The 27,185-nt window shown below is 45.0% G+C and overlaps 1 protein-coding gene and 1 pseudogene across 1 annotated transcript; one reads left to right on the top strand and one right to left on the bottom strand.

Annotated features, from left to right (window-relative positions):
• Window positions 1-779: 779 nt before the first annotated feature.
• bag2 (BCL2 associated athanogene 2) lies at window positions 780-27,052 on the bottom strand. Its single transcript, XM_052024842.1, has 4 exons — window positions 26,684-27,052; window positions 23,049-23,158; window positions 9,001-9,410; window positions 780-1,708 (listed from the first exon to the last, which is right to left on the bottom strand). The coding sequence occupies exons 1-4, from the start codon at window positions 26,803-26,805 to the stop codon at window positions 1,688-1,690; spliced, it is 663 nt and encodes a 220-aa protein (XP_051880802.1). The 5' UTR covers window positions 26,806-27,052; the 3' UTR covers window positions 780-1,687.
• On the top strand, window positions 18,012-18,313 carry LOC127574829 (ragulator complex protein LAMTOR5-like; annotated as a pseudogene).
• Window positions 27,053-27,185: the final 133 nt, after the last annotated feature.

Here is a 27,185-nt window from a genome sequence, read left to right as displayed (position 1 = left end):
ATACCCCCTACTCAGTTCACAAGCATGACCCTGAACTTCCAGTCACCTAGAGAGTCATACAGCATGGAACAGGCCTTCGGCCCAACTGGTCTATGCCAAGCCCACCTGTCACATGAATTCTCTATCCCACTCTGGCTCTCTGCATTCAGCCTTGTAACCATTCCCACTGAAGCTCAAAGCAAAACTCCCAGAACAGCACCTCACTTTGCATGTCACACTCTTGAGGACTCAGTTGTCCAGCTGATCCCCTTTTTAACCTCACACATTCAGTACTTGGGGAGCTTTCCACCTGCATAGCCAAAAAGGATCATCAGCTACACTTATAATGGCTGTGATTGATTTGTTGCTGGTTACAGCTTCTCTCAGTACTACAACCTACTTAGCAAGAACCTATAGTTCTTGATTCCACAGCCTCTTGGGGAGAAGAATTCCAGATTTCTATGAGCCCTTTATATGAAGAAAAAATGCTTCCTGATTTCCCAGCTTTGAATTTAACAGAGGGAGCTTTTACTTGCCAAGTTATGATACCCTCCAGCTTTGAGCTGGAACTTGCTGGGAAGTTCTGAGCCCACACAGCCTTGCATTGTTTTGTTAAATAAATCTATTTTAGTCTATTATTCAACAGAGGGTTTCCAGAAATCCTACAGCCACTGTACACAAAGCAAACTCTTTGCGATCATTCTTGAGCAGATAACAGATTATATAATCACTGAACTCGAGTTCACAGCAGCCAAAAGCTTGTTTTCCATCATTGCTCCAGTCAAAGATCACACTAACATCATTAGTATTTTCACTTTATTCCAATTTAGTGGAAGTGTGCATCATTAGAAAAGAATGTGTTTGTATTTCACAGTAACAGAATTATAGAAAGGTCTAGAACTTAGGAATGTAATAAGATGATCTACATGACTTGTAAACATGACATTGTATAGTTTAACTACATATCAGAAGCCATCATTTTATGTAGTGAACTTTATTTTTCAACAATACCTACACTAACTTCACATTGGTACAATGTCTTAATCAGTTATTTAATCTTTTCTGCTCTTTCACACAATATTAGTCGTTTGATTTGTCATTCTGTTTTGGGGTGACCAGAAAGAGGTTTTTCAGTTTGGGTAAAGGTTCAGCGGGCGAGAGATGTTTCCACATGAAGAGGCCAAAACTAGGGACCATAAATGCAAGACAGCCACCAGTAAATACAAGAGAGGGTTTGGGGACAACTTACTCAATGTGGCACTCACTACCATGAAAAGTAACTCAGTGTTGGATGTCAATGTATTTATGGGAAAGCTGAAAAAATACTTGAAAGGAAAATCGAATGGAAGAACATACTGAAAAGATGAGAGGATGTAGAGCAGGACAAGGCCTGTGAGAAACAAACACTGGCATAACAACCAAATGGACTATTCTCAGCTGGAAACTTTAATTCCATGCGCTGACGTTGAAGATATACAAAAAAGTTGGCGGGGTCCTCCTCAAGATGCCAAACTCTGTGTAAATCTTGTATTAGGATCTACAGCATGATGTGTTCAGATAACTAGCAAGCAAACCTGTGATGTTGATTATTCCTAGAACAATCTTAATTGCCTTTCGCTCCTTTGAGTGTATTATCTGAGGGAGAACTGGACATCACAACTTCTCCATAAATTCTCATCTCCACAGACTAATACATGCAGCTTACTTTTCATTTTCCATCTCCAGAGTTCTAAGAATAACATAGAAAAGAATTAAAGAATGTTATTTAACTTGCAACATTATAGTTAATACCTTTCTCCACACTGCCTTCTCCATAGTTATAGTGGCAATAATTCAGACTGCTCCAGTGGATGGAACCATCCTATTAATTCTAGTGCAGAAATGTTAAGTGCGACATTCATTGCACATTTGAGTCAGAATTTTTTAAGTTACTTTGGTGCATCAATATTTCTGAACTAAACGTACTGGACAAAGTTTGCAGAATACTCTGTTTTTGGTCAGCACAATTGGGACAATATTGACTAAATTAGTGCAAACGATAAGGAATTAACAATCAATCCAAATCAGATTTCCTTTGCATTGGCTGTAAAGTCAAAACCCCCAGAAGCCAGTAAGCCCACATACCTCCAGGTTGCCAAGAAGCCATCCCTCTAAACACTGGGTATCATTCCTGATTCATTGCCAAAATGTAGCCTCCAGCAAGGGTTTTAGGTGCAAGCATGTGAGAAAAGATGTTTTAGATGTCATCGAAGTTACAACAGTAAATTAATTTACTGAGAACTGAAATGAAATTAATGAATGGTCTGTAGATTTTGTTAAGAGTTGCTTTTAATTATATAAAATCCAATTACTCATAGGTAGACTAGAAATTTCTCTGCATGGAAATTCAATTGAATGTTTTTTTTATCATCATGAGATCAAAATGGAGTGAAACACAATAATGACCCCTCCCAGGCTGTTCCATGTCTCTGGAAGTTCAACCAGGCATTTCTGGGCAAGCACCACCCTTGCACACTGATGCAACTTCTGCACCAGAGCAGTCGGCTTGCTCCTTTCAGATGAGTGGAAACCTGCCCAGCGGGTTGGAGGAGAGACTGAGGCCTCTGTATATCCTCCCGCCACTCACCTCTCCCTCAGCCTGATCACAGTAGGACTTGTTTTTTTGTTTTATTTTGGGATCTGGGTATCACTGGCAAGGCCTGCGTTTAATTCCCATCCTTCATTGACGAACCATCTTCTTGACTCACAACAAACCTTCTGCTGTAGGTGCTCCCAAAGGAATTGGGGAGGGAGTTCCAGCAACAACAAAGGATCAGCAGGACCTGCAGGCAGTGGTGGTCCCACAAAACCGCTGCCTTTGTCCTTGGTGGCAGAGGTCATGAATTTAGGAGGTACTGTCGGTGTAGCTTGGGTGAGTAACTGCAATGTACTTTGCAGACAGCGCACACTTTGTGCTGGTGGTGGAGGGATGAGCTGCTTCATTTGCTGTGAATGATATTGAACACTGTGCAATCAGCAGCAAACATTCCCAGTGCTGACCCATCATGCGATGGAAGGAAGATCACTGATGAAACAGTTGACAATGGTTGGTCTGAGGGCATTGCCCCGAGGAACTCCTGCAGTGATGTCCTGAGGATGGGATGATTGCCCTTCAAAGCACTCAGTCAAATGCTGGCTTGACGACAAGGGCAGTCACTTCAACCTCACCTCTGGAATTCAACTCTTTGGTCCATGTTTGGACCAAGGCTTTGATGAGATCCAGAGCCAAACTGGGAATCAGTGAATAAGATATTGGTGAGGAAGTGATGCTTGATAGTACTATTGATGATAACTTTCACCACTTTGCTGAGGCTTGAGAGGGGAATATTTGGGGTAGTACTTAGACCCGATTTGTCCTGCTTCCTTATGAGTAAGCAAATCATGCTGCGATTTCCTATGTGAAACCCTTGACACCTTTCTCCAGCACTGGCACTGAGGGCTCAGTTCTATGTCAACCGTAGTACTGTACTCTCCCTTCATTAGAGCTGCTTGTTCAACCATGGGCAGCGTTTCAGTCAAGTCCAATTCCCTCACTAGAACCCCTTCTCAAGAGGCCGATCACTGGATAATGATCACTTCCCAGCAAGAAAATTGCAACGATAATCCAGGAATAACAGGACAAGGAACTAGGGAGGTAACTGGGTTCTGCCTTAGCATTTTATTTTTCTCTTTAAGTTAGGACAATTTGAACAAAGAGCCTGAGAAGATATCCATTAGTTTATTCACTAAATAACTAATTTGATGACTAAATTCATAAAACTAAACATAATGGGTAAATGAAAACCTTAACTAAATAATAGAATATAAGGTATATTCACAGAGATACCAGACCAGGTAGTGTATCATAACTGCAGCATGTGAGAGTCGGTGGAGACTTGTGTAACCATTTCTGTGGTGTCTACATCTTGAGGAGCTTTGTAGAACATAGCACAAGGAATGGGGCTTGACTGAAACACTGCCCATAGTACAGAACAGTATGGGCCCTTCAGCCCACAATGTTGTGCTGACCTATATAAACCTACTCCATGATCAATCTAATCTTTCCCTCCTACACTGCCCATAACCCTCCATTTTTCTTACATCTATGTGCCTGTCTAAGAGATTGTATCAGCCTCTACCACCACCCCCGGCAGTGCATTCCGGGCACCCACCACTCTGTGTAAAAAAAACCTACCTCTGACATCTCCCCTGAACTTTCCTCCTCTGACCTTAAATTGATGTCCTCTGGTATTGGCCATTGCCGCCCTAGGAAAAAAGGTGCTGGCTGTCCACTCTATCTATGTCCCTCATAATCTTATACACATCTATCAAGTCACCTCTCATCCTATGTCACTCCAAAGAGAAAAACCACAGCTCGCTCAACCTTTCCTCATAAGACATGTTCTCTAATCCAGGCAGCATCCTGGTAAATCTCCTCTGCACCTTCTCGAGAGCTTCCACATCCTTCCTATAATGAGGTGACCAGAACTGAACACAATACTCTTAAGTGTGGTCTAACCAGAGTTTTACAGAGCTGCAACATTACCTTGTGTCTCTTGAACTAATGAAGGCCAGCACACCATACACCTTCTTAACCACCCTTTCAGCTTGCACGGCAACTTTGAGGGATCTATGGACGGACCCCAAGATCCCTCTGTTCCTCCACACTGCTAAGGATCCTGCCATTAACCTCATATTCCGGCTTCAAGTTCATTCTTCTGAAATGTCATCCTGTCTATATCCCATTGTAACCTACGACAACCTTCTACACTATCCACAACCCCTCCAACCTTCGTGTCATCTGCAAACTTACTAACCCATCCCTCCACTTCCTCATCCGAGTCATTTATAAAAATTATAAAGAGCAGGGGTCCCACAACAGAGAACTCTTCTGCACAGAGATGAGGAGCTGAAGCCTGAGCAGAAAACATTTCAAAATGTTGGGGCGAGGGTAAGTACCTGGCTAATTCAATTCAGAAGGCATGCCTAAGATTATACAGTAATTTAAATTTGTTTATGGGCTAGGCAGGTTTGGAACCCAGGATGGAGTGATACAGCCTGCTACAAGGTACTTACCAGCTGTATCGATCAGAATAATGATTGCGGGGGGGAGGTTCAAGATAACTACAGCAGACTCTAGACGCCATTGGGGGAATGGAGATTTCAAAAACTGTAGTAATATTAGGGAACAGTATAATGAGAAGGATACATCCTGTTTGCTCCAGACATGCCATGGATATGAAATATTAACTCAAAAGCTACTGCCCCTTCCAACATATTCTGTTTTAATTTCAGATTTCCCACATCCACTGTATTTAGCTTTGGAACCATTACAGGAATGTAGTTTCATGGTGACCAAGGTTGGGAGCCAAGTATCCCTGGATCATACAACGTAGAAAAGTACAGCACAGGAACAGGCCCTTCGGCCCACTATGTCTGTGCCAACCATGATGCCAATCTAACTAATCCCGTCCTGACTCTTCAAAAGGAATGACAAGCTGAAATGTTGTGGGAAAGTTTGCCCTGAGAATAAAGGACGACAGGAGGGTAATAGTGAGAAAACAGTCCCGGCTCAGAAGATCAAGAAGTAGAATTGGTGTGGGTGGAGATGGAGAAAACAAGAGGGGAGAAAAAGTAGTGGGAGTTAACGGACTTAACAGTAGATATGTTTCAGGGCAGAGTATTAATAAAAATAAGATGATCTTGTAACACTGGTAATGTAAAAATCAAGCGAGCTTTAATACTCACTTGTCAAATCAAGTTGCCTAAACTTGTTTGGAGAACTAGTTCATTGAAAACATCCAAGATGGTGTCCTAGAACAATACACCATGGAGCTGACCAGAGGACAGGTCATTCTAAGTTTTTACTTGTGTAACAGAGTAAATCTGTTATCTTGTAGCAAGGGATTATCTAGGGAAGAATGATCAGTCTTAATTTTTAGATAAGGCTTATTGCATAAACACATGGAGATATTGGCTAAGGTGGACTGAGATGTTAAGTTAACAGATATGATCGTTAAACAATGGCACACATTTCAAGAAACATATTGAAATTCTCAGCCAGCGTATGTTCCACTCATTGTGCCTTCTGATGCGAAAGCAGATACAAAATGTTTAATACATCAGTGACTTCCTGAATTCTCATTATAAATTTTCCATGGAAACAGGATCCGTACCTAACTAGAGAGGTTAAGTGTAGCATTAAATTAAAAGGAACTTGTAATGTTACCTAAAGGACAAATAATCCCAAGGACTGCGAGAGATTTAAAAGTCGGCAAAAGGTGACCAAAATAAACAGAAAACAGGAAATATGAGTAAACTTACAAGAAGTATAATAAAACCTTAACAGTTTCTACAAGAATGTAAAAAGCAATAGAATATGTGGGTTCTTTAGAGGGCTGAGGCAGGAAAAATAACGAGGGAAATAAGGAAGTGGTTGAGAATGCCAAACCAAGATTTTGTATCTGTTTTCACAGGACACAAATAACCTACAAGAAAGAGTAAGAAGGCAAGGTTCCAATGGAAGTACAAAACAAAGTGATGGACATGAGCGATAAAAGAGGTTAAATCCAAACAAAGCCTGGCCCAGATGGTTTGCATCCTGGTGCACCAACAGTGATCCTCTGAAACTCTTTAGATTCTGGACTTGTCCCAGTTCATTTGAAGACAGCAAGTATAACAATACTGTTTAAATAAGGAAGAAATTAAGGATTTACCTTGCAGCTGGTCTGACCTCAATTGTAGGGAAAATGATGGAATCAAGGAAGTGATAAAAAAAACATGTGAAAATCCTATTATTAGGCAGAGCCACCATGGTTTAATGAAAGGGGATATGTATTTGGGAAATCTAATAAAGTTGTTTTGGGGGCATATAACTACCAGTGCAGGCGAGGGGAAAGTCATTGGATGGAATTTGCCTGAACTCTCAAAGGCATTCAGTGACGTGCCATATTAAAGTCTGATGTTCAAGATGTGAACTCATTAGGACAGACAGAAAACTGATTCAGGGATACTAAACAGGGAGGAATAATTGGATGATATTCAGGTTGGCAGCCGGTTCTGTGGGTTACCATCATGGGTCAATGTAGGGACTTCAGCCATTTATCGTCATGAGTTAGAGGATGGGTCCATGTGTAATGGGGCCGAGGTCTGCTGACAACACAGGCAAAGTGGGAATGGACTGTGAGGAGGGATGGAAAGAAAAAGATGCAGACAGTTTAAGCAAGTGGACAAGAAGGAGCAAACGGTTCGTGGCTGCAGAGGTTAGAACCAGAGAGTGTAGACTGGGGAGAAGGGGTTGATATTTAGGACTGAAATGAGGAAACATTTGGTAGTAACTCCGGTTTCCAACCTTTGGAATTCTCCACTTCACAGGGCTGTGGTTACTCTCTGGAATTCTCGGCCCTGGAGCATTGTGGAGGCTTGATCACTGGGTTATTTAAAGCAGAAAGTCAGGGAGTTGAGGGCAATGAGGAACAGACACAGAAGAGGAGGCCTGCAGAAGATCAGCCATAGTCATGTTGAATGGCGGGGCAGACTTGAGGGGCCGAATGGCCTACTCCTGTCCCTGTTTTTGCACGTTCTCACTCAGTCTTTGAAAACAATCAGAGCAGATATTGATGGATATTTGACTCTAACAGAATCACAGGATTTTGGGATTGAGAGAGAAAGTGAACCGGAGCTAGGAGATCAGCCAGGATCTATTGAACAGTGGAGCTGGTCTGAAGGGCATGTGCCTGCCTCCTCCTCCTCTTTTTCATATAATCTCTTCAGGAATGAGAGGCCTGGAGAACAGTCTCTTCATAAGCCCATCAGAAACGAGGTGAACTGCCCTGCTCTACTTGAAATCAGTCAACCCAACAAGACTTGGAAACTACAGATGGGATATTTCAGCTCATGTGCTACTCAGGGAAATGGAGACTCAAGAGGCAGCAGATACTGGAATATGGAGCAACAAACAATCTGTTGGAGGAACTCAGCAGGTTGAGGGATGCAGGGTCTCGACCTGAAACGTTGACAATTCCTTTCCTCCCATGGATGCTGTTTGACCCATTGAGTTCCTCCAGCAGATTGTTTGTTGCTCCAGGTAGTGTATCTGACTATTAATTCATTAGAGAGCTTCTTCCACTAACTGCTGAGAACGATTTATCAATGAAGGTTCATTTTATCTCTACAGTAACATGGGCGTTCTGAAGTATCTCATATTATTTCTATCTGGGTTTCTTTACATAGGACATTATCACCAATGGACATGCCTGCTTTGTTCCATTAATAAATGTGCTATCTTGTGATCTCCTCAGTGTAGGAATCAATTCAGTGCATCCACTTTGTGCTCAACATTAGTATATTCTTTCCTAGGTTTGAGGCTAAAACTGCACACTGTACTCGCTCTAATGAGCCCGGGGACATAGTGACACCACAAGTCCAAGTCAGAAAGAAAATGAGAAACTGCACTGACAATCACCCCTGGGGATGACTGCGTTTGATTACACGCCAGTGTTTTGTTATATGACTATCCTCCACTCACTGTTTTTCACTGGGGAAGATATCCTTCCTTTATCAGGAGACATTGCTGTAGTTACAGTCACGAGTTCTGTTTGCTGCAATTCAGAGGCTTTTCTTAAAATAAGCCTCTGCAGTACACACCCCAGCCTCTAACTTACTGACTGTAGCATAGTGGTTAGCGTAACGCATTGCAGCGCCAGCGACCTGGGTTCAATTCTCGCTGCTGCCTGTAAGGAGTTTGTACATTCTCCCCGTGTCTGCGTGGGTTTCCTCCGGGTGCTCCGGTTTCCTCCCACATCCCAAAGACGTACGGGTTAGGAGCTGTGGGCATGCTATGTTGGTGCCGGAAGAGTGGCGACACTTGCGGGCTGCCCCCAGCACATTCTTAGCAACGCAAAAAGACGTATTTCACTGTGTGTTTCTATGTACATGTGACTAATAAATAAATATCTTATAAATACCTTATATCTTACCTGAGACAATGCTGTCAATACTCACCTTGTAAAATACACTTTGTTGGACGTGGTTATAGTTGCCTGCCTTTGCTTTCTTCTGATCCAGGAGGGTGATTGATCTGTCAGCATTGCACACATTTCTGATCAGCTTCTCCAGTCTGCTCTTGATTTTCTTTTGATCTTCCAAGGCACAGCCTACGACTATGGACTGGAATTTTTGATCGACTGGCCCCTGAAGCACCTCGGAGGAGCAGGCATTGTAGAGAGCTATCAAGCGGTTCTTGGCACTTCCCAAATCCTCCAGGAGCTTACCAGCCACCTCGTCAATCAGCGCCGTGGCTTTGCGGAGAAACTCCTCCTGCTGAGGGCTGCGGATCGTCTCCACGGAAACTGCCACAGTCAGCGTTCGGCCTATGAGCCTATTGGCGGTCAAATTGAGCTCCTCTCGCTCCCCTGTGTACAGGTTTGTATAGACTGATTACAGGGTCCAAAAAAAGCACATAATGCATCCAAATTGGACTTCCATCCATGTTCTTAACCACAAATAGTTCATTTAAATAATCTTAATTCATTTTCTTGCTAAAACATTAGCAAGAGAAAGAAAATCTACAATTTAAGCAGTGATTAAATACAACTCATTGCTGTAACTATCATAATCTTCAGTTTTTGACTATCGATACACAACGAATCATTACAATCTACAGCACAGGCCAAAATCTCATTCCACTGAACCTGTGTTCACTCTAATGGAGCTATTCGAGAATAATCCCATACTCCTGTTCTCTCCCCCTGCATCAAATATTTATTAGCATTCATCCAATTCTCCCTTAAGAGATACCATTGCTCTACCCAGATCACTCCAGTGCCATTTCAAATGTGTACATTACCTCCTATGTTCAATTAAAACATCCACTTGTCTTTACCTTGCACCTTCACACAGTAAAACACTTTAAGCTGCTTCAGAGGGCTGTTATCAGGTTTGATGCCAAGAATAAGAAGGAGGTATGAGAAAGCTGACCAAACCAATAGTCCAAGAGGTAAAGCAGGGGAATGGGAGAAGGAGGAGTGAATTAGAGAGAAAATTCTGGATGTAAGCCCCAGATTTAAATTGATAATTTAAGCTACGAGTTATCAACGTGGGCATTTTATAACTTCTGGAACTGCCTCCCCAGAGCTCTCCCATTCTCCACTTGACCCTCCATGACACCTCAAACTGACTCTTTTGACCACATTTTTGGTCATCTTAATGTCTCCTTCTTTGGACCAATGTCTGATCTTGCTCCTGTGAAGCAACGTGGGTCATTGCACCAAAATAGAGGTGCAGGATATAAACTATACTGTCATGAGTGTTCCTCCAAATACTTTAACTGTATCATGGAGTCATGCAATTATACAGCACGGAAACAGGCCCTTCAGCCCAACACGTCCATGCTGACCAAGGTGCCTTCCTGAGTTAGTCCCATTTGCCTGCAGTTGGCCCATATCCCTCTAAACCTTTCCTATCCACGTACCTATCCAAGGGTCTTTTAAACATTGTAAGTGTACCTGCAACTATCACTTGCTCTAGCAGCTCGTTCCACGTACCGTGTCCTCTAGTCTTAGATTCCCTACCCTGGGAAAAAGACGTTGACCATTCACCTTATCTATGCCCCTCATGGTTTTATAAACCTCTGTAAGATCACCTCTCAGCCTCCTCCACTCCAGGGAAAACAATCCCAACTGATCCAGCCTCTCCGTACAACCCAAGCCCTCCAGTCCTGGCAACACCGCGACGAATATTCTCCGCACCCTCCCCAGCCCAATCGCATCCCCTCTACAGCTGGGCGCCCAGAACTAAACACAATATTCCAGGTGATGACTGGTATTGGTTTATTATTGTCACTTGTACCAAGGTACAGTGAAAAACTTGTCTTGCATACCGTTTGTACAGATCAATTCGTTACACAGTGCATTGAGGTAGTACAGGGTAAAAACAATAACAGAATACAGACCAAAGTGTCACAGCTACAGGGAGGTGCATTGCAGGTAGACAATAAGGTGCAAGGTCAAACAAGGTGCCAGCTCTCTAGTCAAAAATGAACAAAAACACTTGAGGAAATGTTAGAGAAAGTATATCTGCTATTGCTAATAACTCACCCAGTGTATTTTCCCCATGTAACCAGTGCACATCACACTGGATACACCGGCTCAGGCTGACTTCATCTGATTCAGTCCCACAGTTTACTTCCTTCCTGCCTTCACCCCCATGTATAATTGTGTGTTCCAGCTCCTTTGTCTGAGCACCCAGCATCCGGTCACCTTGCTCCCTCTCTCTAAGTCCCATTAATATAGAAGAACTAAGTTTGGGCCACGATACTCAGAAACATCGGAGCCACTGGAGGACAAAAGATGTCAGTGTGGAGTTTGCACATTCTCCCTTTAAACTCCTGAGTTTCCTCTGGGTGCCCCGGATTCCTCCCGTATCCCAAAGGCTTGTGGGTTGGAAGGTTAATCACCCACTGTAAAATGACCCTCGTTCATAGGCGAGTGGCAGAATCTTGGAGACGTTGATGGGAATGGGGGAGGATAAACTGGGATGAGTATAAAGTGGCGTTTGAGGGTCAGTGTGGACATAGCAAGCAGAGCAATCTGTTTCTATGCTGTATACCAAGATCCGTCCAGCTCACCTTCCACTACACTGATCAACAGAGTTGTTGATGAATCATAGCAATTACTGTCCATGACTAGTCTACAATGGGCCTGGACTTGGACTCGGTGTGGAGCGCTCTGGAAAACACAGGCCCAGAGCCAAACCAAATCTGCACCTGAAAACTAAACAGCTTCATTAACTTTCGCAAAGACCATATACTCCAGCTTACTGAGATGCCACAGTTCCCGAGTGCTTCCTTCTCTCATGTGCTTTCCCCCAGAGCATCAATGCTTCTGTGCATTCCACATTCTTTGGGAATGGTATTCCCAAATGGCACTGATCTGAGGCAAGTGAACATCCAAAGAATGCGTGTTGGGATGTTTGTACTTTACAATTGTAAATGGGAAGATTTTCTCTTATGAAATTGCTTAAAAATGATCAGCAAGCTCTTTGTTCAATTTCCTGGCCACAATCATGCAGGGGAAATCTCTCCCCCTGGTGTCTGACTTTAGATTGAATTGGCAGCTTTGAACACATGTGGCACTTACTTAACAATAAAGCAGTTATGAGAGAGTTGCATTTAGAACCATAGAACAATACAGCACAATACAGGCCCTTCGGCCCACCATGTTGTGCCGACCTTCAAACCACACCTAAGACTATCTAACCCCTTCCTCCCACATATCCCTCTATCTTAAATTCCTCCATATGCTTATCTAACAATCTCTTGAACTTGTCCAATGTATCAGCCTCCACCACCACCCCAGGCAGCACATTCCATGCACCAACCACTCTCTGGGTGAAAAACCTCCCTCTGACATCTCCCTTGAACTTCCCACCCATTACCTTAAAGCCATGTCCTCTTGTTTTGAGCATTGGTGCCCTGGGAAAGAGGTGCTGGCTGTCCACTCTATCTATTCCTCTCAATATCTTGTATACCTCTATCATGTCTCCCCTCATCCTCCTTCTCTCCAATGAGAACAGGCTAGCTCCTTTAGTCTCTCCTCATAATCCATACTCTCTAATCCAGGCAGCATCCTGGTAAATCTCCTCTGCACCCTCTCCAACGCCTCCACATCCTTCCTATGATGAGGCGACCAGAACTAGACACAGTACTCTAAGTGTGGCCTAACCAGAGTTTTGTAAAGCTGCATCATTACTTCGTGGCTCTTAAACTTGATCCTACAATTTATGAAAGCTAACATCCCATAAGCTTTCTTAACTACCCTATCTACCTGTGAGATGACTTTCAGTGATCTGTGGATATGAACCCTCAGATCCCTCTGCTCCTCCACACTGCCCAGAATCCTGCCATTTACCTTGTACTCCGCCTTGGAGTTTGCCCTTCTAAAGTGTACTACCTCACACTTCTCTGGATTGAAAGCCATCTGCCACTTCTCAGCCCAGCTCTGCATCCTATCAATATCCCTCTGCAAGCTTCCACAGCCCTCCACACTATCCACAACACCACCGATCTTTGTGTCATCTGCAAACTTGCTAACCCACCCTTCCACCCCCTCATCTAAGTCGTTAATAAATATCACAAAAAGTAGAGGTCCCAGAACTGATCCCTGTGGGACACCACTAGTCACAGCCCTTCAATCCGAATGCACTCCCTCCACCACAACCCTCTGCTTTCTATAGGCAAGTCAATTCTGAATCCAAACTGCCAAGCCTCCCTGGATCCCTTGGCCTCTGACCTTCTGAAGAAGCCTACCATGTGGAACCTTGTCAAACGCCTTACTAAAATCCATGTAGACCACATCCACTGCACTACCCTCATCAATCTTCCTGGTCACCTCCTCAAAGAACCCTGTCAGGCTTGTGAGGCAAGATCTTCCCTTCACAAAGCCATGCTGGCTGTCCCTAATCAGTCCATGATTCTCTAAATGCTCAGAGATCCTATCTCTTAGAATCCTTTCTAACAGCTTACCCACCACAGACATAAGGCTCACTGGTCTGTAATTCCCTGGACTATCCCTACTACCTTCTTTGAATAAGGGGACAACATTCACCACCCTCCAATCCTCCGGTACCATCCCCGTGGACAACGAGGACTCAAAGATCCTAACCAATGGTTCAGCAATCTCCTCCCTCGCCTCACGAAGCAGCCTGGGGAATATTCCGTCAGGCCCCAGGGACTTATCTGTCCTAATATTTTCTAACAACTCCAACACATCCTCTCTCTTGATATCTACATACTCTAGAACATTACCCTCACCAACACTGTTCTCAGCATCATCAAGACCCCTCTCCTTGGTGAATACTGAAGAGAAGTATTAATTGAGAACCTCACCCACTTCCACAGCTTCCAGGCACATCCTCCCACCTTTGTCTTTAATCGGACCTACCTTTACCCTAGCCATCCTTCTGCTCTTCACGTACAAGAAAAAAGCTTTGGGATTCTCCTTAACCCTACTCACCAAAGCCTTTTCATGTCCCCTTCTCGCTCTCCTCAGCCCTTTCTTAAGTTCCTTCCTTACTACTCTATATTCCTCACGAGCCCTGTCTGATCCTTGCTGCTTACACCTTATGTACGCTGCCTTCTTCTTCCTGACTAGTTGTTCCCTCTCTCATCACCCACAGTTCCTTCACCCTGCCATTCCTTCTCTGCCTCACCGGGACAAGTTTATCCCTAAGATCCCGCAAAAGATCCCTGAACATCGACCACATCTCCATAGTACATTTCCCTTCAAAAATGTCACCCCAATTTACACTCCCAAATTCTGGTCTTGTAGCCTCATAATTCGCCTTACGCCAATTAAATATCTTCCTGTCCTCTTTGCTCTTATCCCTGTCCATGACAATGCCAAAGGTTATGGAGCAATGGTCACTGTCCCCCAAATGCTCACCCACCGATAGATCTGTCATCTGTCCAGGTTCATTACCTAAAACTAGATCTAATATGGCATTCCCTCTAGTCGGCCTGTCAACATACTGCGTCAGGAATCTGTCCTGGACACACTTAACAAACTCCGCCCCATCTAAGCCTTTGGCACTAAGTAGGTCCCGATCAATATTTGGATAGTTGAAGTCTCCCATTATAATAACCCTGTTATTTTCGCATCTTTCCAAAAACTGCCTCCCAATCTGCTCCTCAGTATCCCTACTGCTAGTGGGGGCCTATAGAATACTCCCAGGAGGGTAACTGCTCCTTTCTTGTTCCTAACTTCCACCCATATTGACTCTAGAGAGGATCCTTCTACATTATCTACCCTTTCTGCAGCTGTAACTGTGTCCCTGACCAGTAACGCCACCCTCCTCCTCTTCTCCCCCTGTCCCTATCCCTTTTAAAACACTGAAAACCAAGAATATTCAATATCCATTCCTTCCCTGATGTCAGCCACGTCTTTGTAATAGCCACAATATCATAGTCCCATGTACTTATCCAAGCTCTCAGTTCATCTCCCTTATTCCTGATGCTTCTCGCATTCAGGTAAATGCACTTTAGCCCATCCACCTTACTACTTCTATAGCCTGTACTCTGCTTCTCCTTCCTCAAAGCCTCTCTGCCTGTCAGATCTGACTTTTCCCCATCCCCTTCTTCCTCTGACCTACTCCTCTGGTTCCCTTCCCCCTCACAATCTAGTTTAAACCCTCCTGAACCACCCTAGCAAACCTGGCTGCAAGGATATTGGCCCCCCTCAGGTTCGGGCGTAACCCGTCCTCTCTGTACAGGTCCCACCTTCCCCAGAAAAGATCCCAATGATCCAAAAGTCTAAAACCCTCCCTCCTGCACCAACTTCTCAGCCACGCGTTTATTTGCCATCTCCTGCTACCTTCTACCTCCTACCTTCACTATCGCGTGGCACTGGCAGCAATCCTGAGATCGCTACCCTTGAGGTCCTGTTCTTCAGCCCTCTGCCTAGCTCCCTAAACTCACTTTTCAGGACCTCATCCCTCTTCCTACCTATGTCATTGGTACCAACATGAACCATGACTTCTGGCTGTTCTCCCTCCCGCTCTAGGATCCTGTAGACCCGATCAGTGACATCCCGGACCCTGGCACCTGGGAGGCAACATACTATCCGGAATTCATACTCACTGCCACAGAACCTCCTATCTGTTTCCTTGACTATCAAGTCCCCTATCACTACCGCCTTCCTCTTCTCCTCCCTTCCCTTCTGAGCAGCAGGACCGGTCCCAGTGCCACAGACCTGGCTACTGCTGCTAGGCCCCAGCAGGTCATCTCCCTCAACAGCTTCCAAAGCAGAAAACGTGTTACTGAGGGGAACAGTCTCCGGGGTCCTCTGCTCTATCTGCCCATTCGTTTTCTTTTTCCTTTTCCCTCCCGACAGTCACCCTTCTATCTACTTCTCGGATTCCAGAATTACCTGCTCTAAGAGAGGTGACCGTCTCCTGATGTACAGTATCTACATAACTCTCCCCCTCCCTGATGCTGCACAGTGTTTGAAGCTGCAACTCCAGCTCATCAATTCTGAGCCGAAGTTCCTCCAGCCTCAAGCACTTACTGCAGATGTGGCCATCGTGGACCACAGCAAGGTCCACGGGCTCCCACATCAAACAGCTGCAGTACACCATCACGTCCTCCATCTGAACTAATTCTTTCTTCTCCCCCTAGTTTTTCCTACTTAAAAATTTACCAACAGATAACAGGTAAAACCTTACCTTTACCTACTTACCAGCTACTCACCTGCCTTGCCCCTTTAAGCCTAAGCCCCTTAAGCCAAAGCCCGACCACTCTGCTCCCTCTCACTCCGCTGCCCGCTCCAACGCTGCCCGCTGGATATGGCGGTTTGCTTTTTAAACTGCCCGCGCCTTACCTGCTGACGTCACGCAGTCCAGCCCCCACTATTCCTGATTAAAACTTATATAACAACTGTGTTACGTCAACTGACAATAAACATGGCAAAGTATTAAATTGAGTAAAATATCTTAATTTATTCCCTGGGTGAGACAGTGCCTGGAGGAGACTGCTAATTATATCTGATGTGCAGAACAGGAATGAATGGAACCAGCAAACAATGGTTGGAAAGAAGTAATCTTTAGAGTCATAGAGTTATACAGCATAACTCTATTACTCTAAAGATTCATAGAGTCTATGAACCTAAAGATTCATAAACCCTTTTTTTAATCCATGTACCTGTCCAAGTGTCTTTTAAACATTGGAATTGTACCCGCTCTACAGCCTCTGGCAGCTCATTTGATACACCCATACCCTCTGTGTGACAAACGTGCCCTTCAGATCCCCTTTAAATCTTTCCCCTCTCACCTTAAGCCTATGCCCTCTACTTTTAGACTCCCTACCCTGGGAAAAAAAAACTCTGGCTATTTATCTTATCTATGCTCCCCGTGATTTTATAACCCTCTATAAGATAAGATGTCTTTATTGTACATGTACATTGAAACACACAGTGAGATGCATCTTTTGCGTAGTGTTCTGGGGGCAGCCCGCAAGTGTCACCACGCTTCCGGCGCCAACATAGCATGCCCACAACTTCCTAACCCGTACGTCTTTGGAATGTGGGAGGAAACCGGAGCACCCGGAGGAAACCCACGCAGACACAGGGAAAACGTACAGACTCCTTACAGACAGCGGCGGGAATTGAACCCGGGTCGCTGGCACTGTAATAGGGTCACACTAACTGCTACCCTACCGTGATCACCTCTCAGCCTCCTGCGCTCTACGGAAAACCGTCCCAGCCTATCCAGTCTCTCCTTTAACTCAAGCCCTCCAGTCTCAGCAACATCCTTGTGAACCTTTTCTGCACCCTGTCTACTTAATCACATCCTTCCTAGAGCATGGCTACCAAAACAGCACACAACACTCCCAGTGCAGTCTAAAGGGTGCAGTTTTGTACAACGTTACATGACATCCCAACTCTTGTATTCAATGCCATGGCCAATGAAGGCACGCATGCCATATGCCCTCACCACCTTGTCTACTTGTGTCGCCACTAATATTCCCAGCTTATGGGCAGGCACAGTAGTGTAGCGGTTAGCGTAATGCTACTACAGCGCCAGCGACCTGGGTTCAATTCCGGACGCTGTCTGTAAGGAGTTTGTACATTCTCCCTGTGCCTGCATGGGTTTCCTCCGAGTGCTCTGGTTTCCTCCCACATTCTAAAGACGTACAGGTTAGGAAGTTGTGGGCATGCTATGTTGGCACCGGAAATGTGGCAACACTTGCGGGCTGCCGCCAGAACACTCTACGCAAAAGATGCGTTTCACTGCGTGTTTTTATGTACATGTGACTAATGAAGATATTTTATCTCTTATCTTATTCAAATCTTGGGCTTTATTGTTTTTCTCCAACAGCTCCTGTTGGGAATAAAGTGCAGTATTTAACATGGGTATGACAGAGAGGTCCAAGGATGCACAAACACAGGGATTGTAAGGTGGCAGGTCAGGCTGTTTCCAAAACAGAGGACTCTCTGACCGGGAGCCCAAACACTGAGTGTGGGATGGAGGCTGTTCTGGACCAGTAGGTGTGGGAAATGTTGACGAACTCTGCAATTATCGAGGTCCTCTGTGCTGATGAACAAGGCCTTAACCTGGGCTTCGTGGATCACTAATTGACGAACATGCAGGTGTAGTTTCTGTTCTCACACAACAAGCAGCAAGGCTGACTACTGACCCAACAGATGCACCCGTGATTTGCCTGGCGTTGGATATTGGGCAGATCATGGTGCAGAACCATGGAAACATCACCATCGCTGTTCGTGAGGGTCTGAGCGCACTAAAGAGGTGGAATTTGGTTGTTTGAAGTACAAAGCTTTGTTGGCATGGCTCCTGCTGTGGGATATGCATATCTCATGTCAAATCATGTCACTTCACATCAAGTCAACTGGAATTTATTGTCAAGTGCAAGTGTGGTGAGGTACAGGTACAATGAAAAACTTGCTTGCAATAGCATCACAGGCACGTAGGTACTGACAATACACACATTAGTTATACATAAATAATACAAGACAGTGAAGAAAAAAGACTGCAAAACAAGACATTAGTGCAAAGAAAATACACAATAAGAGACAAGTCCATGGTAGGGCAAGAGGTGGTCATAGTGTTCTGTTGCTAAAGTAGGATTAGGATTGTGCAGGTCTGTTCAAGAACCTAATGTTTGCAGGAAAGTTCCTGAACCTGGTGGTGTGGGACTTCAGGCCTCTGTACCTCCTGCCCGACAGTAGCAGGGAGAAGAGGGCATGACCGAGATGGTGGGGATCCTTGATGACAGATGCCGCCTTCTTGAGGCAGTGCCTCATGTTCATGCTTTCAATGTGGGAAGGACTGTGCCCATGATGGACCGGGCTGTGTTCACTACTCTCTGCAGCCTCTCCTGTTCCTGTGCATTAAGGGCAGCATGGTAGTGTAGTGGTTAATGTAACATTATTACAGTGCCAGCAACCCAGGTTCAATTCCCACCGCTGTCTGTAAGGAGTTTGTACGTTCTCCCCATGTGTCTGCGTGGGTTTTCTCCGGGTGCTCCGGTTTCCTCCCACATTCCAAAGACGTACAGGTTAGGAAGTTGTGGGCATGCTATGTTGGTGCTGGAAGCGTGGCGACACTCGCGGGCTGCCCCCAGCACATTCTCAGTAACGCAAAAAGATGCATTTCACTGTGCTTCGATGTACATGTGACTGATAAATAAATATCTTTTAAAAAATTGCCATACCAGGCCATGATGCAACCAGTCAGGAGACTTAGTGTTAAGCCTTCAAAAGACAACCCCTGACTTAGATATCAAGTCAGTGACATGCTGGGATGGAGCAGGGGGTGAGGTGAAATAAGAACTGTTTTTTATCTAAGTTTGGATTTAAATGCAAACTCAGCAGAAAATGAAGATTCTTGCTCAATGGGCTGTCCCAGGGACACACACAAAGACAAAAATGAAAGTTCATCAACTGGGTGAAAGACACACTTTGGTCTGCCCGAAACTTGTTGGTCTTCCAGAAAAGTGAGATGTCTGTGAGGGAATGCTGCCGCCTGGCACATTCCATGCTGCTGGAGTACATACTAAGGGACTCAGAAGGGATGAGCTCAGTTAGGCAACTTGGTCGGCATGGACAGGTTGGGCTGAAGGGCCTGTTTCCATGCTGCATAGCTTTATGACTACAAGGATGCACTGAAACTCGGTGCAGCCAATGAAAAGGCTCCACAATGAAGAACTGCAGTTGAGGGTTCCACCGCCAATGGACACGGCGGGATTATCCTGTGTAACTGAAGAGTGTGTTGTTCAAAGTGGCCACTTGAGGGCCATTGGCACCTTGTGCACGATTGTAGTAACTTGATGGCACAACAATTGTACTGACTAGACAACACTATGAATGTATAGACTGGGCAACACAATGAATGTACAGAAAGCCATGTACTGTTCTGTATATCTTACATATTAGTTTAATGAATAAAGTTTACTTCTAAAAAAAAGACCAAGGCTCTCCCGTTGCTGACCTCTATTATGTCCTCAATTGTGGGATACTGGACTGCAAGTATTTTGGTAGTGCAGGGCTGTGTTTGCTCCCTCCCCAGAAAAAATATATCCTTAAGCCAAAGGTGCTGACAGGCACATTCGAGGGTGCGGGAGTCTGTGCTGAAGGAGGCACTGAAGCTCCCACAGAGTCCCTGTGGGGAAGCACCACAATCTAGGATCCTGGTGCCACTGGACACTGAGGGGCTGGGCCCTGTGTAACGGCTTCTCAAATGTTTCACTGACGCAATGATTAAGAAAGAAACATTGGTGATGATGACACATTGTAAAGGGAATGTGTTGATTTGTTTGTAACTAGATGAAGAAGGTGACGTGCTGATTGTATTTACTTTATATATGATAGAGTAAGTATGATTTGGGAAGAATAAGCACACCATCCTTGTCCTCAGTTTCTTCCACTGGGCACAGAGTACAGAGGCAGCTGTGCATTGTGCTCTTTTTTTGAAAGCTGACCTCAGTGTAATTGAACATGGGAGCAGAAACATAATGCCAAGTCATGATCTTATCTGTTTAGGCTTTTATCAGCTGTGATCCTGTATCCAATTGTGTGCACCACAATTCAAGATGAACGCCAAAACCTTGTAGAAGGTACAACAGAGTTTTTTTTTCCCACTTTTTTTTTTAGAATCTGGGCATTGCTAGCAAGTCCAGTATTTATTGCCCTTTGTTAATTGTTCTTGAGAAGGTGGTGGTGAGCTGCCTTCTTGAATTGCTGTGGTCCTTCTGAAGACTGTTGTGCTCTTGGGAAGGTCGCTCCTGTATTCAGACCCAGTGATGATGGAAGACTGGTGTGAACTTTATGGAAACCCGGAGGTGGTGGTGTTCTCAGGCAGGTGCTGCCCTTGTCCTCCTGGTTACAGGGAGCACGGGTTTGGGAGATACTGTTACAGTAATGTAATAGTAGCCTGGATGTGAGGGAGAAAAGGAGGAGAGAGGGAGGGAGAGGGGCAGAGGTTGAGGGTGTGAAGGAGAGATTGCTGGGATGACCATCCTAAGAGTAGAAAATGTTCCAGAAGTCCTCTGTTAGAGCTTTTCCCAAATTATGAAGAATTTTGACATATAGGAGAGCAACTGTTTCCACACACGAGGAGGTCAGTAACTGGAGGACTCAGAATTAAGGCAACTAACATGTATTGGAGGCAATTCAGAGGTTTACTCAACTAATTGCTGGAACGTGTGGGTTGCCTTATGAGGAATGGGCTCGGCTTGTATCCACTGGTGTTTAGAAAAATTTAGGGAAGACTTGATGGAAACATATGCAGCAGATGTGGATGGAATGTTTCTTCTTCTGAAAGAATCTGCAACTAGGAGTCACTTATTAAAAATAAAATGTTGTTCATTTGAGACAGAGATAAGGCAATTCTTTTCTCTCAGTTGGTTATGAATCTTTGGGACTCTCCCTCAAAGGGAGCAGTGGCCTTGGATATTTTTAAGACAGAAGAAAACTGTTTCTTGATAAGGTGACCATGGGTAGATGGGAATACAGAATTAAAGTTACATCAATTCAGTCAAGATATTAAGAAATGGTGGAGCAGGTTTGAGGGGCCAAGTGGCCTACTCTTGCTCCTAAATTCATACGAGGGTGTTGGATCCAGAGGGTGGGTGAAAGAATTGTTTAGAGAGCAATACACTGATTTGCACAGACTCAATGGCAGGAGTACACCATTCAGCCTCTTGAACCTGCTCTACCACTCAATACGATCATGGACGACTCTCTATAGTTAAACCACGTTCCCACGCTCTCTGTACCCCCTAGATGCCTTTTTCCTATCTCCTTCTTAAACACTTTCAGTGACTTGGCCTCTACAGATCTCTTTGGCAGAGAGTTCCCCAGGTTCACCACCTTCCAAGTGAAGAAATTTCTCTTCAGTGTTTTACGTGTATTTTGAAACCAAGTCCTTGTTGTAGACCACTGACTACCCCCCATCCTCCAACCCCTAAATACACAGTAAAGGGCGAAAGAGAAAGAACAGGCTAACTGGATGGCTCTTTTACATATTATCTGCACCATAACATTCCAGGATTCAATAAATTCTTCTCACTTTTTAAAAATAAATTTATGAAAACAAAACCATTACTGGCAAACATAAACTGAAATGATAGAAGTATCTGAAACAATATCTTAAGCAATTTCTAAAAATAGAAAGAGATAAAAGAAAAAAATAAACATTTTCATTTTCAAAAGGGTGTTTTCTCTGGTTCCATGGTAACATACCAGCTATACTGAGAAAAATTTAAATCTAACTTGTATGGGAAGAAAAAAATAGAGAATAAGACAGGGGAACAGGTACTAAAGACCCTGAGTCACTCTGATATGGATCAGTGGGTTAGTGCCATACCTTCTGAGACTGATGATTGTGGATTCAGCTGCCTTCTAGCTGTCACTAGTCTAACACTTCACTCCAGAGCTGTCGGACTGTCACATTACAGGCTGGGGACAACATGTTGAACTATGTTCCTGTGTGCTTGCTTGGGTGTATGTGGAAGATTCAAATATAAGTTATTAGAAGAAGAGAATATTCTGACCATCATTCATTTCTTGGCCAACACAGTCTAACAACTTCAACCAACAATAGACAGAGAAACCTAAAGGCACTAAAGTGCGATAATTAATTTTATTTGTAAATTGCCGAAGTTCACAACATGGATATTATATTTAAATTATAATTCTTTTGCTTTATCTTCATTTTTTTGATGCCCATCTTAATGACTGTTAGCACAAAGGTCTGAAAGTCCTTTCTTTACCTCTGACCCTTTACTCTAGTTTGTTTATGCTTATTAAACATCTTATTCTGGTCCTCATTTATAAATATTCTACTGTTCAAGTACTTCCACATCATCGTTTCATTGGGTAGGAATGAGAGGAGGTTGTTGTGCCCATCCAGTGTGCTCTGCCATTCATTGAGATCACAGCTGTGGCATCTCCAACTGTAACTCAATTTTGTCCCAGTATGTCTAAAGCACCAGAAATCTTTATATTTAGGGTTTAGGTTAAAATAAAAGGACAGGAACTCACCATCACTGATATTCTTCATGTCCTGGCTGTTCTGCACACTCTGGATCAGCTCCAGTAGGGTCTCTTTCTCTTGCTCCATTGAAGCTGCTGCCTCTCGCAAAGCTTCCACCCTGAAATTAGAGCGTTCACTGTTTGCACGGCAACCAAGTTTGTGCGGTGGATGGGAAAGAGAAAACCAAGGGCTCCAGCCACAAGCTGTGGGTCTGTCACAATGGCGCAGCAGGTAGCACTGCTACCTCACAGCTCCAGCGACCCAGGTTCAATTCTGACCTCGGGTGCCGTCCGTGTGGAGTTTGCACACTTTCCCTGAGTGCTCTGGTTTCCCTCCACTTCTTAACGGTGTGCTGATTGGTAGGTTAATTGGTTGGTGTACATTATCCCTAGAGTGCGTGGGGGGTGGTCAGAGAATCAGGGGAGAGATGATGAGACTATGTTACAGGAAAATAAGGGGAGGAATGGGATTGCTCTGAACTGCCTCCTATATCATAAGAAGATATGAGAAATAGGAAATATGATCCTGCATTGGCTATTTCATAGAGTTATAGAGGAGGGGAAGAGGCCATTTTGCCCCGCTCAGCTGTACATGCTCTCTGGAAGAAGATCTCCAACACTTCCTCTGTGGTTTTTCTACTCAAACCTACATCCAATCCCCTTTTGAAAGTCGTTCTGAATCTCCTTCCACGACTGCTTCAGGCCCTGTGTTACAGATCCCAATTCACCACACAAAAATAAATCATCTCCCCTCACCAATCTTGAATTCATGCTCACCTTTACTGACCCTCCTGTGGCTATCAAAACCCATCATGATTTGGAATGCACCCATGCAATCTCCACATAACTCATCAGCTCTGAGGAGAACATCCTACTTCTCCACTATTCTTACATCATGTTAATCTTCTCACACATAGAACAAAACCATCATTTGCGATAAGTGTTGAATCGAAAGGTAATTAAAATCATTGGTATAATTGCTCTGCTGATTTATACTAGAAGATGTTACAGATATTACTCCATGATGCATTATAACATGAAACACGTCAGTGTTGTACCTTAATATTGACTGGGACTGCCTTGGTGTTAAAGGATTAGATGGGGAAGAATTTGTTAAGTGTATCCAGGGAAGTTTTCTGAAGCAATCTACCAGATAAGGGGCTGAACTCAACCTCCTCTTTGGAAATGAGGCTGGAGAAGTGGTTGACATGTTGGTGGGGAAGGACTTTGAGACCAGTGACCATAACTCTATTAGTTTCAAGATAGAGAGCTTTGCCCTCTCCCTAGTAGGGCCCTCTATATATTACCCAAGGAAACTTTCCCAAACATACTTAACAAATTCCACCCTATCTGAGCCCCTAACATTTTGGCAGTCCCAGTCTACATCAGGAAAGTTGAAATCCCCTAATATGACAACCCTATTATTCTTACAACTCTGTACAATCTCCCTGCATATTTGTTCTTCTAATTCCCACTGACTATTTGTGGGCTTATAGTACAATCCCAACAAGGCGATCATCCCCTTCTTACTCCTCAGCTCCACCCTAAAGCCTCACTGGATGATCCTTCAATAATTTCATCTCTGAATACTGCGTTATCATTCTCCTTAAGCAAAAATGCAACTCCCCCTCTTCTCTTTCCTCTGCCTCTATCCCACCTGTACCCTGGAAGCTGTCAGTCTTGCCCCTCCCTTAGTCATGTTTCTGTCATGGCTATAATATCCCAGTCTCATGTAGCTATCCAAGCCCTAAATTCATCCACCTTATCTGTCAGAACTCTTGCACTGAAATAAATGCAATTTAATCCAATAGGCTTTCTTCGCTTCCTGCCATTCTCCTGCCTGTCATACCTATTGAACTTGTTGTCACTGACTTCTGCATTATGTCCCCTTTGACACTCATCAACTTTTATGAGGCACCACAGGAAGCATCCTATCTGGATGCATCACAGCTTGGTATGGCAATTGCTCTGCCCAGGACCACAAGAAACTGCAGAGGGTTGTGGACACAGCCCAGCATGTCGCCGAAACCAGCCTCCCCTCCTTGGACTGTCGTTACCTCTCGCTGCCTTGGTGAAGCAGCCAGCATAATCAAAGACCCCACCCACCCGGGTCATTCCCTTTACTCTCCTCTTCCATCAGGCAGAAGATACAGGAGCCTGAGGGCACATACCACTAGGCTCAAGGACAGCTTCTATGCCACTGTGATAAGACTATTGAACGGTTCCCTTATACAATGAGATGGACACTGACCTCACAATCTACCTTGTGGTGACCTTGCACCTTATTATCTAACTGGACTGCACTTCATCTGTAGCTGTGACACTTTACTCTGTGCTGTTATTTTTTTTCAGCCACACATTCATTCGCCATATCTGCCTATTCTTACCCTCACTGGCACATTTTTGTGTTAGAAAACTTGAAATGAATAGATAAATAAATATAACAAATGGGGTACACTAGTTTCAACAGTCAGAGACTGTTCTTGGTATACCACATCCAGCGTGAAAGCAAATGAAAATCAAAAACGGCAAATGCTGGAAATCTGAAGTTAAAACAGAAAATGCTGGAAGCATTCAGCAGGTCAGGCAGCGTCTGTGTAAAGAGAAACAGGGTTAACGATTCAGGATGAAGACCCTTTGTCAGGACTGGGAATGAGAAAAAAGGGAGTGTGGGGGAGGGAAGCTGGGACAAAAGGGAATATTTCTGATGGGGAGAAGCCAGGGTTGCTTTGGGGATAAGTTGTAAATGTGGTAATTAGGTTAATGGGGGCATTTGGGGGGGGGGAGAGTGTGTGTGTGTGTGTGTGTGTGTGTGTGTGTGTGTGTGTGTGTGTGTGTGTGTGTGAGAGAGAGAGAGAGAGAGAGAGAGAGAGAGAAAGTGTGTGTGTGTGTGTGTGTGAGAAAGTGTGTGTGTGTGTGTGTGTGTGTGAGAGAAAGTGTGTGTGTGTGTGTGTGTGAGAGAGAGAGAGAGAGAGAGAGAGAGAGAGAGAGAATGAGAGAGAGAGTGGGAATGAGAGAGAGAAGAATCTTTTATCCATTGAAGCTATAGCAATGACCTCGTTTACTAGCGACTCCACCCTTAATTCAACTTCTTTCCTTTCCAGTTCTGACCAAGTGTCTCCCACATTAACTACTTCCCTGTCCACTGATGCTGCCTGACCTGCTGACTGTCCATAACATGAACGCGGAGATTATGTGCCCTGCATTGCTTTTACCTTCCCCTCCAGCGGTGTAAAGTTTCTCCCCTCTTTGTTTTGTTGGATCCCTCTTGGAACAGCCCACCCCCCCCCCCCACCCCCTCCCCCCCCCCCCCACCCCCTCCGCTGTGAGCAGGTGGAACCACCGCCGGGCTCAGGGTGAAAGTGGCAGAGTTGTTCCACACCGCAGGACGGGTCCAAGGGAACAGGGCGCTGGCAGGGCAGAGGGGCGGAGAGCCTTGGCTATAAATAGAGAGACTCTATAGCGAGCCAGTGCTGGTCTCTGGGGCCATCTCAGGAACCCTTCCTGAGGGCAAGGAAGGGTTGGAGAGTGCAGGGGAAGCCTGTTAACTGAATACAAGCCACGCACCAGGATGCCGGTCGCTAATTTGCTTAACTTGGGCTGTTCGCGTCCTAGTTCTGGGTGACTGGGAGGGAGCCCCATACCTCAGCTCCAGCTCGTCCAGCGTCTCCAGCAAGCGGCCCGACCGGTCTGCCATGGACAAGGAGCGCAGGAACTTGTTGTCCGCGTCGCCGCTCTTCAGCTGGCTGATCTTGGCTTGGGCCATGGCTGGGGGAACTTCGCTTCGCCCTGCCGCCTGCTCCGTCTCCTCTCCTTCCCCCTCCCTCTCCGGAGGCCGTCACCCTGCAGCGACACCAGCACTTCCAAACATGGTGAAAACCCCCCGCGGGGACCGAACCTGCGGCTGGAAGGAGGGGGTGGGAGCAAGGGCGGCAGCACACGCAGCCTCGGCAGCTTTTTTGCCAGCGCCAGCTCCGGAAAACTGGGCACAGCCCGCGATTGGAGCAGGTGCACGCCGGTGACCTCTCCCCGACCCTGCTGCTGGAAGCTGGTGCAGGTTTTAAACTGTGCTTGCAACAAATCTCTGACAGCAGACTTTTACTTTCACCGAGTATCAGCACTGCCAACCAGCGAGCTACAAAGCAA

The sequence above is a fragment of the Pristis pectinata genome, chromosome 10 (genome assembly GCF_009764475.1).
Source record: "Pristis pectinata isolate sPriPec2 chromosome 10, sPriPec2.1.pri, whole genome shotgun sequence".
In the NCBI taxonomy this organism is placed as follows: Eukaryota; Metazoa; Chordata; class Chondrichthyes; order Rhinopristiformes; family Pristidae; genus Pristis; species Pristis pectinata.
This window is presented reverse-complemented; position numbering and strand designations above follow the sequence as displayed.

Coding starts and splice junctions, on each gene's coding strand:
- bag2 (XM_052024842.1), bottom strand. CDS start 26,805: ATGGCCCAAGCCAAGATCAGCCAGCTGAAGAGCGGCGACGCGGACAAC. Junction 23,159..26,683: donor CTGGACGAGCTGGAGCTGAG/GTATGGGGCTCC, acceptor CTCTAATTTCAG/GGTGGAAGCTTTGCGAGAGG. Junction 9,411..23,048: donor CATGAAGAATATCAGTGATG/GTGAGTTCCTGT, acceptor ACCTGTACACAG/GGGAGCGAGAGGAGCTCAAT.